Genomic DNA, 15,509 nt, shown 5'->3' on the forward strand with positions numbered 1-15,509 from the left:
ACTTGTTTAACTAAATGTTTCATGTAGAAGGAGTAGTAAAAATTATAATTGCCAGACCAGATGGCTAACATAGTATTTTGGTAAAGGCGTTTACCAAACTGATCCATGGCCTTACCCTCTCTGCCAGGAGGTACAGAGGCATACACACTAGCCCCTGACAATTTCTTCAAGGTAGATTCTACCAGGAGAAACTCATGTGGAAGTTGGGGTTTGTCAAACCTAGGAACAGGTCCCACCCTATGCAAAGAGTCCAACTTATGAGGAGCCACAGGGATAGAAGTGGTGTTGTAAGTCCCCTTTGCTAGCTAATACTAAGTCAGCTGGAGGGGAGTCTAATGTCTCTAGTGTTTCTTTTTCAAATACATTTAGGGTTTCTTCTTGTGTTAAATTTTGTTTGGGAACTGGTAGTTCCAGATCCACTAATTCTTCTGCCCAGTAAGCAAACATTTTAAAATCAGGTCTTGTTTTTTTGCTAGCCATAATTCCAGAATTAATTCAGTTCAGTTCCAATTAGTTATAAAAACTAAAACTATATAATATAGCTAAGTTAAAAATTCCTTTTCCATTTTTTTCCCAGATTAATCCAATTTAGCCAGTTAGTTCCCCACCAGCTTAAGTTAACCTGACCAGCATAACAAAAGCCCCATTTATCTCAAAAGTTTTCTTTATACTATTAAACCTGTCAGGGTCTCCTCCTCGTGGCAGGTCTCCAAGGCTCTTTCCACTCCTTCACTCCACTCTGATGTTCTTCTCTGCTTACAACAAAGGCCGACTAAAACCGTTCACAGGCAGGGATTCAGGTCACCAAGAAGCCCTAAATAAGGGACTAATTCCCACCAACGTGGATCAAATTCCTCCTTTTCACCTCCTCCTCTGGAGAGCTCAGCCAGTCATGGCCAAATCACAACTGCCCTGACGCTCTCTCAGTAACTCCCGGAGGGCTAACGATCAACGTCGGAGTCTCTCCCATCTGACCCTCCAAACGCCAGACTGTATTTCTGCTCTTCACTGTCCCCAAGTCCGACCAGGCTCCAAGGGGGGGGGAGGGAAGGGAACTTTCTCCAGCTCCAACACAGCACTTGCGCAACACAGCGTACCACTTGCGGCAAAGTCCGGACACTCTTCTATGGGGCTACCACCGTCGTGATATCAACGCCATGAAAACATCTCCCCTGCACTCTTTTCTTAGAGGAAGGGCATTCTCCTCTGCTGTTTACACTCGTGGCAGAAACACTGCAAGGTAATTGCTCCTCTCCTCCTTCAGTGGAACCTGTCACAGTCCACTGAACACAGGATATCCTCCTCCAAAATTGAGATGTTGCTCTCCACAGCTTAACAGAGTTGCGGTGCAGGCACCACAAAAACAGCTTTGGCACAGCTAGGAATCAGTGGGGTAACATGCTGATTTGCTTCTCATCAGCGTGGAGTCTGGATGAGTTCGAACGGTAATCAGCCATCCACTTCCGTTTCCGGTCCACAAACATACCGGCTCGAGGTGTTTTAATTTTCTCATTGTCTTTCCAGACCACAGATGTCTCAGGTGACATCTGTGTTGAGGACGACCGGTGTCGATGAATCATTGGTGTCGGTTCCTTAACAAGAAGTAGTGGCACTGATGTAGACTCTAATGCAGGTGCAACTGGTGTCAAGAGCTCAGACCGGACTGGCACCGGGGGAGTCAGTATCGACATAGGTAGAAATTGAGTTGGCACTAGCAGTTGTAACTGCTCACGTAATTCCTCTCTAAGTAAATTGTGGATCTGTTGTTTGAGAGTAAGCACCGGTACCACTGGCTTTTTTGTTGGTACCTTCGGTGCGGTTCTACATTCCGGCAATGAGGAGACCAATGCCGAGGCACTCACCAAGATCGGAGCAGAGCGCTTCTTGGGCCTCCTCGAGATTGGCAGGACTTAGTTCACTGCTGCTTTGACTGGAGGCCCAGAAACAGCAGGGGGAAGGCTTCTTAGCCAGCTTACCCACTGAAATATGCGACACCGAAGATGGTTCCACCGATGTAGATTGGTGTGGTTTTGATTTGGCCGGTTCTGCTGACGGCAGTGGTGTTGCATCGCCTTCCATTGTGACATCAAAGAGGAGGCGCTGCTGAATAAGGCAATTCTAAAGAGTCCTCTTCTACAGGGACAGCAGGAACAGGAACAGCAGGAACAGGTTTTGGGATGGTGCTTGGGCCCCAAGCACTGGAGACACCAGCGATGCGAGTCAGTCACAGAGATGGGGCGAGCACAACGTCCACACTTTTTGAAACCCATCTGCGGGCGGGACATTGAAGGAAAGATGGCCACGGCTAAATTAAAATCCGAGGTGAAGGTGGTCAAACAGGCCCTGCCAGGCCGAACCCGCGAAAGGGAAAAAATGAAAATTTTAACTTTTTTTTTTTTTTTAACTAAAATGAACTTAAAGAAAATAAAAATGAAACTGACTGAAAAGTCAAAGGTCCGCGAGAGCAGGAAGGCAGCAGAGAAAAAAGTTTCAACAGCCGTTGAAAAAACACATCTTCTTAGCTCCGCGGAAACTAAGAAACTGAGGGACCGCGCACCCTACATAAGGCGGGAAGGCACTCGCGCATGCGCAGTTCAGGCTATCGCAAACTTTCTAAAGTCTTAAAGTGGCGATGCACTTTTAAAGTGGTCTGTACAGGAGCTCCGTCGGTGATATCACCCATACGTGATAATATGCTTGCTACATGCTTGTCCTTGGATAATAAAATATACTCTGAGCAAATCAGAGAGATACCTTCTCTTCTCACCTACTGAAGGAAAAACTGAAGGGAGACAGTATAGACCACTAGGGAAGGAAGCAGAGCTGTACGATACAACAAATTAAACAAACATACAAAACATTAAGCACATCACTGTTATTTCAAAGTCAATCTTCATGGGAAAGGCTATTATCCTCTCTTCCTTTATATATAAAAAACGCTCTTACAAATAGATGGGTCTTTACTGATGTTTTGAAGGATTTGAAGTCTGCACACAGTCTTAATTAACCGTTTATCACATTCCACAGCCTTGAATCTACCACAAAAATCACCACCATCCATGGTTTTCTATAGTGTACATTGTGAGTATTTTCAAGGGTCAATTTCATTGCTGATTGTGATCTTAAACCACAGTTTAGCATATATTTTCTCAAAGCTTGGATCAAATACTGTGGTGCTTCTCCGTATAGTATGTGATGTATTACTGTCAAAATTTTGTATTCAATACAGAATTCAACAGGCAACCAATGAAGTTTTTTTGATACTGGGGTTATATGATAATAGCGAGAAAGTAATCCATCCACTTTGCACCAGGAATTTCTATATATGATTCCTTGTTCTGTATTTGATAAAGGTCTGTCTTTGTTATATGTATGAAGTCATTTAAAGTTGTTTTATGTGTAGTAGCAATGGCAGGTGAGGAGATCAGGGGGAGGCAGATGGTAGAGACAGGCAGACTGGATAGGCCATATAATCTTTAGCTGCTGTCATTTTCCCTGCTTGTATTTTAAGAATGAGAGACTTAAAATACATAAATGCTTACTTCATTTTTAAAACTTTTACAGTAATGACAGTTTCTGTTGGTCACTCACTTGTCATCTGGCAATGATGCAATAAAGTAGGGTTGACTGTGCTTTGGTGGCAGTATTAAACTGCTTGCTTTCTTCTTTCCTAAGAGCGCAGCACTGTGACTTTCATAAATATCTAAACTCAAAGCATTAGATATCCGATGAGATACAATAAAGGGAAGCTCTTTCAGGCGCTCTAGTTCACTCATTTGCTCATGCCGAACTTGGAGACGAATTGTATAATCTCCTTTATCCAGCTTCACAGAATACTGAAAAGAGGAAAAAAAATCCAATTTACATTTAGAAGACTTACAAGCATTTAAGTATATTGAAAATGTCAAATTTTAAGTATTTGAGAATAATGGGATACACATCTTTTTCCTCTCTTACACCTTTTTCTTAATACACACCTATATATATTGCACCATTCCCTTTAGGAAAAAATGGCCAGGAAGATATTTAAAACATAAGTACACTTTTTTAATCTAGCATATATTAACTACAAAATCTAATAAACATTGGGCGCAAAACCCTATGTGGGGACTGCTAGGGGTATTCCTAGTATTTTGGGGATGATTGCTAAGAAGATAGCATAGAACAAAGTTGGCTATCATCTGTTTGCTTCACAGTAGGTAACAAAGAATGCACCTAACTATTTTCTGACGGTGTAGCTAACTGCACCATGTTAACTTCCATGATAGCAAGGTTCATAACCTCCAAGTTAGCCATAAGGCATAGTCCTTAACCATTCCATTTCTCCCCAAAATGGTAGCATGTGTTAGCTGTTTAACACAACAATTAGTGCACATAGGGTTGTTCAGAAAATCCTAAAGTTGGAAAAACTGTACAAACTGAAGTTTTCCTAGGAATTTGATTGTTATTGAGCAGAAAATAATTTAAAATTTTTTTTTAAAGTCCATTCTGGGGTCCAATTTTCTTAAAATGTGCTATTATTTTTGCTTAATGGAGCAAATTTCTTGCTATTAAATCTATGTTTTATGTTTTCACACTCATGAATGATACATTGATAAAAATACAATTTATGCAAAAATCTAGCAGCATTCTATTAAATAAACCTTCAATATCTGGGTCTTTTTAGTAAATAAAGAATCATGTCCCAGTTCTATTAGCGTGTACACTTGTGGGTGTCAACTTTTCTATGTATTTTGATCCCTTTCCGTGTGCTGTTCTTGAAATATTCATCTTTAGCTTCATAAATGTTTCCAATTCTAGTTCACATGTTTAGTTACTAATGAAATGACATACGATTCAGTGCTGTTTGGTACATTATTAATGTCCAAAAGTCTGATAACTCCACATAATAATAAATTATTGCTCATCATTACAGGAGTTGCCATTCAGCTTATTATTAAGAACTGGAAGAAAACCTTGTGCCAAACTTATAAGTTTGAACGCATGAGTTCAATGCATTTGGGACATTATAAGAAGTTCAAAGAAATTTGGGACCCATTAACAAAATTTTGCAAGAATTGATTATTAGTTTTACCCTTTTTGATTTTGCACATCCAGGATTGGGGTGGTGGGAGGGGGGATAGGTATTTAATTATTAATTGCTTGTAAGGTTGTATATCTTGATCATTTGTGTTATCCTGAGCGTTTTTACACTTTTAGGAAGGGTGGGTGGGGTTGGGGAGGGGGAATATGTATTTACTGTATCATTTGATGGTATTGAGTGCTGTCTAATTTGTTAACTGTTTGAATAATATGTTGCACTTTCCGCTGGTTTTAAAATGAAGATAAAAAAAAAAAAAAAAAGAAATGTGCTACTGTATTTAGAAACTTAAAAATATAACACAGTAACACAGCAAACTCAAACACTGCTTTGAATAAAAGTGAATTATACTTATTTGATATTGGGTTTATATAAGTGCTGGCACTAGATGCAGAAAGCCATTCTTGTCCATGCAAGCTCTGAATAGAAACATAGAAATAGACGGCAGATAAGGGCCACGGCCCACCAAGTCTGCCCACCCCAATAACCCTCCCCTACCTTTCTCTGTGAAGAGATCCCACATGACGATCCCATTTTGACTTAAAATCAGGCACGCTGCTGGCCTCAACCACCTGCAGTGGAAGATCATTCCAATGATCAACCACCCTCTCGGTGAAGAAGTATTTCCTGGTGTCACCGTGTAGTTTCCCGCCCCTGATTTTCCACGGATGCCCTCTTGTTGCTGTGGGGCCTTTGAAAAAGAAGATGTCCTCTTCCACCTCGATACGGCCCGTGAGATATTTGAACGTCTCGATCATGTCTCCCTTCTCTCTGCATTCCTCGAGTGAGTATAGCTGCAATTTTTTCAGCCTTTCCTCATACGGGAGATCCTTGAGTCCCGGGTGGCCATTCGCTGGACCGACTCAAGTCTCAGCACATCTTTGCGGTAATGTGGCCTCCAAAATTGTACACAGTACTCCAGATGGGGTTTCACCATGGATCTATACAATGGCATAATGACTTCGGGCTTCCGGCTGACGAAACCCCTACGTATACAACCTATGATTTGTCTAGCCTTAGATGAAGCTTTCTCCACTTGCTTGGCAGTCTTCATGTCCTCACTGATGATCACCCCTAAGTCACGTTCTGCTACAGTCCTTTGTAGGATTTTACCATTAAAGGTGTAAGTTTTGCATGGATTTTGGCTGCTAAGGTGCATGACTTTACATTTTTCGGTATTGAAACTGAGTTGCCAGGTCCTGGATCAGTGCTCCAGTAGGAGTAGGTCGTGCACCATACTGTCGGGCATTGAATTTCCGTCCGGCCCTGTGCTTTGGTCTGACGTGTTCCTGCCTACTACATTGCATAGTTTGGCATCATCGGCGAATAGCGCTATTTTACCTTGAATTCCCTCAGCCAAGTCCCTTATGAAGATGTTGAATAGGATCGGGCCCAAGACCGAGCCCTGCGGCACTCCACTGATCACCTCCGTCGTTTCGGAGGAGGTGCCGTTTACCACCACCCTCTGAAGCCTACCTCCAAGCCAGTCCCTAACCCATGCTGTTAATGTGTCTCCTAATCCTATAGAGCTCATCTTGTTCAACAACCTGCGGTGTGGTACGCTATCGAATGCTTTGCTGAAGTCCAAGTATACGATGTCTAGGGACTCCCCAACATCCAGCTTCCCTGTCACCCAGTCAAAGAAGCTGATTAGGTTAGATTGGCAGGACCTTCCCTTAGTAAATCCATGTTGATGCGTATCTCGTAGATTCTCCTCGTTCATGATCGTATCCAATTGGCGTTTGATTAGAGTTTCCATTAGCTTGCTCACTATTGATGTGAAACTCACCGGTCTGTAGTTAGCAGCCTCCGTCCTGCATCCTTTTTTGTGGAGTGGAATGACGTTAGCCGTTTTCCAGTCCAATGGGACTTTACCTGTACTAAGGGAGAGATTGAAGAGCGTGGATAGCGGTTCCGCCAAGACGTCACTTAATTCTCTGAGTACCCTGGGGTGTAGGTTGTCTGGCCCCATTGCTTTGTTAACCTTGAGATTAGATAGTTCAAAGTGGACAGTGCTGGGTGTAAACTCGAAATTTCGAAATGGGTCTGCTGAGCTATCCCGGCAGCTGAGGGCCGGATCCCGGCGCCTCACGGGTGAAGACTGAGCAGAAGTATTCATTTAATAGTTCAGCCTTTTCGGAGTCCGATTCTACATAGTTCCCGCCTGTGTTTCTGTTTCTGTCACTAGTATACCTGAAGAGGGGTTTATTGCCCTTCTTGATGTTCTTCGCTAGATTCTCCTCCATTCGAAATTTGGCCTCTTTGACCATTGTTTTGACTGCTCTTGACTTGGCCAGATAGTTTTCTCTAGAGTCCTGCTTCCCTGATTGTTTATAAGAGATGAACGCTCTTTTCTTTTATAAGGTCTGAGATCTCTGCAGAGAACCACTGTGGCTTATTGTTTCTTCGCCGTTTACTTACCAATTTAATAAAGCGGTTGGTTTCTTCTTGTATGGTAGCTTTTAGAGTTGACCACAATACTTCTACATTATCTGTTTCTGCTCGGTTATGCAGCGCCTGATGGATGAAATCCCCCATGCCCTCGAAGTTGGCGTCCTTGAAGCTGAGGACCTTGGTTAATGTGTTAGATTTTGTGAAACCTTTCCTGAGATTGAACCATACCATGTTGTGGTCACTGGAGGCCAACCTGTCGCCCACCGAGACCTCTGTGACACTTTCTCCATTGGTAAGTATCAGGTCCAATATTGCCCGATCCCTTGTTGGCTCCAATACCAGTTGCCTGAGTCGTGCTCCCTGAATAGAGTTTAATAGCCTTCTGCTGCTGTTGGTCGCAGAGGAAAGTGTGGTCCAGTCCACATCAGGCATATTGAAGTCACCTAACAATACAGTGTCCCCACGCAAGGTGATATTCTCTATATCCTCGATTAATTCCATATCCAGGTCATCCTGCTGTCTTGGGGGGTCTGTATACTACACCAAGATACAGGCATTTGTCCTTCCCCCTAGCCAGATTCACCCAAAGGGATTCCCCTATATACTTGACATCTGCGATTCTGGTGACTTTAATGTCATCTTTGGTATATAGTGCTATCCCACCACCCAATTTGCCCTCCCTGTCTCGGCGAAGCAAGTTGTAACCCGGTATGACCATGTTCCAGCCATGGGAGTCCGTGAGCCAGGTCTCGGATATCGCCACCACATCTAGGTTGGCATTCCTTATTTCCGTCTCTAATTCCAGGATTTTATTTCCCAAGCTGTGAGCGTTGACGTACATAGCCCTCCATGTTATATGTTTGCCATGACTCTGTGGGGATATTTCCGCTTGAGCTACTTTGACTCCCTTAGTGCAATTTGCTATGTGTGTACTCCTCCTAGACCCAGAATTACAGCGTGACCTTGTCCCAGGCTCGGAAATGTTTACACTATCCCTCGACCCAGAATTACAATGTGAACCTAGCCCAGATTTGGCAATGTGTGTACCCACCCCAGCCCCAAACCCAGAAATGCAAAGTTTACTTACCTCAGTCTCAACAAAGTATTTGCAGCTTTGCTCACCTTGTAGGTTAATAGTGCCTGTTCCTTCCCCCAACTTACCTAGTTTAAAGCCCTGTGAAGTAGGCCGGCTAGTCGTTGTCCAAAGACGTTCTTTCCTCTTCTGGTCAGGTGTAGCCCATCTGGTCCCTGTAGTGCCTCTCCATGGTGCAGGAACCCGAAGTTCATCTCCTTGCACCATCCGTGCAGCCAGTCATTAGCCCACTGGATGCGATCATCCCTGGCTCTACCCTTGCCCCTCACTGGGAGGATCGAGGAGAAGACCACCTACGCATCCATTCTGCTCAGCTTCTCACCCAGAGCTCTAAAGTCCTCAGGTATGCTCTCCGGGGTATTCCTGGCAGTGTCATTAGTTCCGACGTGAATGAGAAGCATGGGGAAGTGGTCCTGGGGCTTGATGAGTCTGTCCAGAAAAGCGGTCACATCCCGGATCCTGGCTCCTGGCAAACAGCAAACCTCTCTCGATAGCAAATCTGGTCTATAGACTGGTCCCCTCGGTGCCCCTCAGCAGTGAATCCCCAACAACCACCACTCTACGCTTCTTAGGGGAGGGCTGAACTGTTGTCTCTGGAGTTGGAACCGTCTGCTGAACAACCTCCTGTACCTCGTTGTCAGATCCCTCCTGTAGCAGCTGGAATCTGTTCCTCAAGATGATTTGCGGGGTCGAAGCAGAACTGCCCTGTAAGTGAGAGAAAGAGACAAAATGAGAGGAAGGTCTTCTGTGTTTGCCTGTGGAGGAAGTTACTAGCTGCCAGGAATCAGCGTCTCCAGCCTCTTCCTGTATTCCGATGGTTGGACCCAAGGTTGCCGGTTTGGTTGCTTTGGGAGTAATGAGAATGGTCTTGTCAGGTTCCCGTCCGGAGATCTGGGAACCTGACAAGACCATCCTCATTACTCCCAAAGCAACCAAACCGGCAACCTTGGGTCCAACCATCGGAATACAGGAAGAGGCTGGAGACGCTGATTCCTGGCAGCTAATAACTTCCTCCACAGGCAAACACAGAAGACCTTCTCAATCGCTGAACCTCCTCTCTCAGGCTCATCAGCTCCAACAAAAGGCTTCCATCTAGCTGCTCCGTTGTTTCCGTCTGTGTGGAGACTGTAGTCATCTTTGTGGGGATGGCCTTGGTCTGGACAGAGACCTCTGTACTCCGTCCTGGTACCCCATCCGCCTGCACGAGGTCCGTGGCCACCCCCTGGATCCCATCGGTGTCTGAACTGCCTGTCTTGAGTGAATTCTTGTTGCTTCTAGTTCTACCTGCCATTTTCTAAAGGGTTTTTTTTTTTTTCTTTTTGTTTTATGTATTTAGTTCTTAGTCAGGTAGTTAGTTATTGGTCAGATAGTTTAAGGTTTGAGGGATAGAGGTAGATAGAGGTAGTCAGTTAATTGTTTCTTATTAGTTATTAGTTAAGTAGTTAAGGCAACCTGCAATTAGTTAAGGCTGCCTGTTTGTTAGTGGGCTAGAAGGACTGCCTGGTTAAATGGTATGAGGATAGAGTGACTGGTGAGGTCTGCCTGTTGTTTAGTGTGCAAGGCCTGGTTGCTTATTGGCTAAGTAGAAAGTCTGCCTGGTTGAAAGTTTGGTAGAAAGTAGAAAGAAAGACAGAAGTTAATTGGTTAATTAGCTAGGTGATGAGAGTTGAAAGATAGACTGAAGTTGAAAGCCCTTCCTTGAGGCCCTACGCAAAGGCCCTTCGCAAAGGCGCTCTCGCTAAGGCGAGCGCCTTTGCCGCGCGCCGAACGGCTGCGCACCGTTGGCTCGTCCCCTTTTATGGGGGAGATCGGCTGTGACGTCAGGGGGTGGGCGGAGTTACCACCCGCTTCTTCCCCTCTCCGTGTCCCGTCTGCCTCTTTATGTACTTCTCCGGTAGCAGTGTTTCTCTATCTGCTGCCTTTCACCGCCTCTCTGATCGCTTCTCCTGCCTTCTCCGCTTCCCTGCACTCCTCCTCAGACTCCCCGTGCACTTCTCCTGCCTTCTCCGCTCCCCTGCACTCCTCCTCCGACCCCCTGTGCACTTCTCCGCTCCTCTCTCTGCTTGTGCTATAGTCCTCCTACCCTCACCGCTGTGTCAGCCTTCTCCGACCCTGCAATTGGAAACAAGCACACTCTCTCCACTCACTGTTCCTCCGATCCGCTCTCTGTTTCACCACGTGCTTGCACCAAGAGACTCCCTTTGGCTGCATAGAACTAGAGCCAACTGATGTTTGAATAAAGGTGAGGGCGCTTACAAGCATTTCTCAGGCAGCAGATCAGCTGTTGATGTTATACTTGCCCAGGCAAGCCGAACAACCATATGATAGTCAAACATTGAGTTTTTCTATGAATTTCATTGATTTCTGTATGACATTATAACCCAGAAATTTTTTCTCATATGGCAAAAATCAGATTTATTTCTATTTATATATTTAATCTATACCCATAGCATAATGGCCAAATTGATCCTGTAAAACTTGGTGAACATATGTAAAGAGGATCAGGTAGTGGCCCTGCAAATCTCTTCCAAAGAGATCACTGACGATTCCACCCAAGAGGACGAGATGCCTCTGGAAGAATGAACCGTTACGAGGAGGGGGTGGGACTTCTTCCCAGCCGCAATGTAAGCCACAGAAATGGCCATACGGATCCATATGGAATGGTGGTCTTAGAAACTATCCTTGTGGGCAGGACCCACCAGAACAAAAAATGGTCAGAGGTGAAATTTGTTTGTAACCTTCATTTACTGCAACAAGATCCTATGCACATCGAAGGACCGCAATACCTGGTTCTGCTCCCTTGAGCCAGAGGAAGCCTTGGAAGCCTGCCCTTGTGGGTAGGACCCACCAGAACAAAAAATGGTCAGAGGGGTAAAATTTGTTCATTACCTTCATGTACCTCAACAAGATCCTATGCACATCCAAGGACCGCATCACCTGGTCCTGCTCCCTCAAGCCAGAGGAAGCAAAAGCAGGAAGCCAGATTTCCTGATTCACATGGAAAGTGGAAACCATTTTTGTAATAAAATAACAGTGCACAGCATCACACCAGAATCCGTAATACGTAGAAAGGGATCCTGGCAGGAAGGAGTCTGAAGCTCCGAAACCCTGTGGGCTGAGGTAATGGCCAACAGTCTTGATTGTAAGATCCATGAAAGATGCCTGCTCCAGAGGCTCATAAAACAGACAAGCCAGAGAACGAAGAATCCAGAAATACAAGGCTCCTTTTACTAAGGTGCGCTAGCATTTTTAGTGCGCACTGCATTGCAGCTCATGCTAACCCGTGCTACGAGCCAAGAACTAATGCCAGCCCAATGCTGGCATTAGCATCTAGCGTGTGTGGCAATGCAGCATGCGCTAAAACTGCTAGCGCAGCTTAGTAAAAGGAGCCCACAGTCTTGATCTTAAGATCCATGAAGGATGCCTGCTCCAGAGGCTCATAAAACAGACAAGCTAGAGAATGGAGAACCAAGCTAGAGAATGGAAAACATTACCATTTTTCTAGACCACCAGAAGTTGAGATTCCAAGTCGGACATGGAAGGTGCAGCGGAAGCTGAAGCAGACAATATCTGGATGAGCAGAAAACGGATGACATCTGGATGAGCTGCCAAGGAGCCCCTCAAAGAAGAAGGACCCATACAAGAAAGAACAGCAATCTGAACCCGGAGAGAAGACACCATCAGGCTTTTCATCAGGCCATCTTGCAGAAACTCCAGGATACAAGAAATCGATGGAACAGACGTGTCCACCTGTCTCAGGATGTACCATGCTTGATAACATCTCCAAACCTTCACATAGGCAGCCACTATGGATTTCTTTTTGCTGTGAAGCAACATGGCAACCACCGCGGAAGAATACCCTGGCTAGTCAAGGCCGTGTGCTCAATACCCATGTTGTAAGACTAAAACAGTATGGTCCTGCAGCACAATCTGGTCCTGTATGAGGAGAGGATGTCAAAGGCTTGGGCAGGCGAACAGGAGGCAGGAGAGGAGAAGGAGAGAAAAGCAGAATGATTAAGAAGGGGATCACAAACAGATAGGAGAAGGTTATCATGCCGCTCTACCGGGCCATGGTACGCCCCCATCACCTGGAATACTGCGTCTAGCACTGGTCGGCAGTGCTGTTCGTGGCTCCCCCTCCTGCCTTCCATCCGCTGGGTCCATCTGGGCAGAAACAGGAAGTTGCGCGTCATTGGAGACAGACCGCGGCAGGCAAAAAGCAGGAGGAGGAGCCACGCATAGCATTCCCAAATCGCTGAGGCTGGCAGATTCCCCAGCCTGGTAGCGACATCGGACCGGAGCCGGAGAGAAGGCAAGATGGGCTGTGAAGAGAGTGAGATGAAGGGAGAGAGGTTGGACCTGGGGTAGTGTGGAGAAAGAGGGAAAAAGATACTTGAAGGGAGAACTGTTAGCAAGAGAAAGGGAGGGAGGCAGGCAGGCAGACAGGGGGAGAGATGGGATAGGGGGCAGTTGGGAACAGAAATGGAGAGAAGTTGAATCTGGAGATGGAAGGGGATGGAGAAATGTTAGCCCTGGGGGTGGAAGGGAGAGAGAGATGCAGCATCTCTTTTTTTATTTCCTTCCATCTCATTGTTCAGCATCAAGGGGGGAGGGAAGAAGAAAATAGATGGAGCAAAATGTTGGACCAAGAGGAGAGAGAAGGAGGAGAGATAGAAGGAAATAGGAGGCTGGGAAAGAAGTGAGATGGGAAATGGGAGAGCTACAGAATAAGAGAAGTTGGAAAACTGATAGGTAGCTGAAAATTTAAAAAGGAGAAGGATGAGAAGAGGGCAAGATTTGAGGGGACAGAGGTAGAAAAGAAAAAAGGAGAAAAGTTGAAAAGGAAAAATCAATATGTTGGAGACAGGGACTGGTGCAAGAGAGAAGAGGAGAAAAAAATGGACAGCAGACACTGGAAAGAGAATTAGAAGATGGACAAAATCAGAAAGAGAAACTGGGACCAAAAGCAACAACCAGACAACAAAAGGTAGAAAAAATAATTTTATTTTCTATTTTGTGATTACAATATGTCAGATTGAAAATTTGTAACCTGCCAGAGCTAGTGTTAGACAGCAAGGGTGAACTAGGACCTAAAAGAGAGAAAAAGTCTTTTTTATTTATTTTGTTAGCAGCGTGGGGTTGGAGAGCTTGCATCCCTATACTTCTACTAAGACTAACTCCCCTCCTTTGCTGGCGCGCAGTGTGGATTTTGGCGCTTGTGCCGGCGATTGATCCGACGCTCACAGAAGTCCTGTGAGAATCAGAGCCACCATCGGTGCAGGGGCCCATATTGCACGTCAGCAAAGGAGGGGACAAATATATTAATAAAAAATCTGGCCCATGACTTAGCCTATGTTTTAGATTATGGCACCTTATGTGATTTGTTTGACACCCTGACCCAGAGAGTGGTAGAAATCTGGAACACTCTTCAAGAGGCTGTTATAGGGGAAAACACCCTCCAGGGATTCAAGACAAAGTCAGACAAGTTCCTGCTAAACCAGAACGTACGCAGGTAAGGCTAGACTCAATTAGGGCACTGGTCTTTGACCTAAGACCTGCCACAGGAGCGGACTGCTGGGCACGATGGACCACTGGTCTGACCCAGCAGTGGCAATCTTATGTTCTTTTGCAGATGGAGCCCTCGAGCCTGCTGAAGCCGAGCCAGGTCGGCATACCACGGGCACCTCGACCAATTGGGTGTGACAAGGATCACCAGACCTCTATGGCAGCTATCCGTCACAACAGATGCCCTATCCTGTGCCACGGAAGGAAGAGATATAGGAAACCTTCCTGTAGCCAGGGCTGAACCAGAGCATCCAAGCCTGTTGCCAGCCTCGCGACAGTGACTGAAGAACCGATCAGCTTTCTTGTTGGCTGCAGTTGCCATGAGATTTAACGTGCAATGCCCCCACTGTGCCACTATGCAATGAAACACTCTTTGAGATAGGGACCACTCTCCAGGGTCCAGAGTCTGATGACTGAGAAAATCCACCTGAACGATGACCACTCTGGCTACATGCATTGCTGACAGTGCCACTAGATGTCTCTCCATACACAGGAAGAGAAACTGAGCCTCCATGCTAAGAGATGCACTCCTGGTGCCCCTTTGCCGTTTGACGTAAGCCTGGCATTGTCCTAGAAGACATGGACGGCTCAACGACGGAGACGAACTTAGAAATGGAGAAGAGCTAGTCAAATCGCCTGAAGCTCCAGGTGACTGACCAACCACTTGTACTCGGAGGGAGCCCATCAGCATTTAACAGGAATGGTCATGCACACCACCCTCCAGCCTTTGAGACTTGCATCCTTTATCAGACTCACCCACTCCGAAATCTGGAGTGGAAGATCCCTGGAGAGCGAGAGGTCAAAGCCACCAGGCAAGACTGTTACGTGCCACTGTCATCCAAGGCAGAGGTGCATGTAATGGGTTCTGTTGCGGATTCCAGCGTGAAATTAGAGCATCCTGCAGTGGACGCAAATGGGCTCTGGGCCAAGGGACCACATCGATCATTGCCACCATGGTCCCCAGAATATGAAGCTACTGCCATGCCATTGGGACTGGAGTGGCCAGAAGGTCCCTGATAACTTGACGAAGCTTCTCCTGACAGGATATAGGCAGGAACACTTTGTTATGGCCCATGTGAAAGTGAATTCCCAGGTATTCCAAATCCTGTGTTGGCTCGAGGTGACTCTCCCTGAAGTTGATCACACAGCCTAGGATGCTGCAGGAACTGCATAACCTTTTGAACAGCCTGACGCCCATCGGACTCCGACAGAGCTCTGATCAACCAATTGTCCAGATATGGGAACCAAGATACCCAGGGTGTGAAGATGGCCACCGCCACAACCACCATCACTTTGGTGAAGGTCCTGGGTGCTGTCGCCAACCCAAAGGGCAGCGCCGCAAACCAGAAATGCTGCTCCAGGACGTGGAACCTCAGA

The 15,509-nt window shown here is 45.9% G+C and overlaps 1 protein-coding gene across 6 annotated transcripts in view; it reads right to left on the bottom strand.

Moving 5' to 3' along the window:
• The window catches only part of TPP2 (tripeptidyl peptidase 2), a 1,323,399-nt gene that overhangs the window by 514,884 nt on the left and 793,006 nt on the right, over window positions 1–15,509 (bottom strand). For all 6 annotated transcript variants that reach the window (XM_033947626.1, XM_033947627.1, XM_033947625.1 and 3 more), the window contains one exon: window positions 3,592–3,836. In XM_033947626.1, the coding sequence (XP_033803517.1) occupies window positions 3,592–3,836 (245 nt within the window). The remainder of the gene's footprint in view (window positions 1–3,591; window positions 3,837–15,509) is intronic.

The sequence above is a fragment of the Geotrypetes seraphini genome, chromosome 6, assembly GCF_902459505.1.
Source record: "Geotrypetes seraphini chromosome 6, aGeoSer1.1, whole genome shotgun sequence".
In the NCBI taxonomy this organism is placed as follows: domain Eukaryota; kingdom Metazoa; phylum Chordata; class Amphibia; order Gymnophiona; family Dermophiidae; genus Geotrypetes; species Geotrypetes seraphini.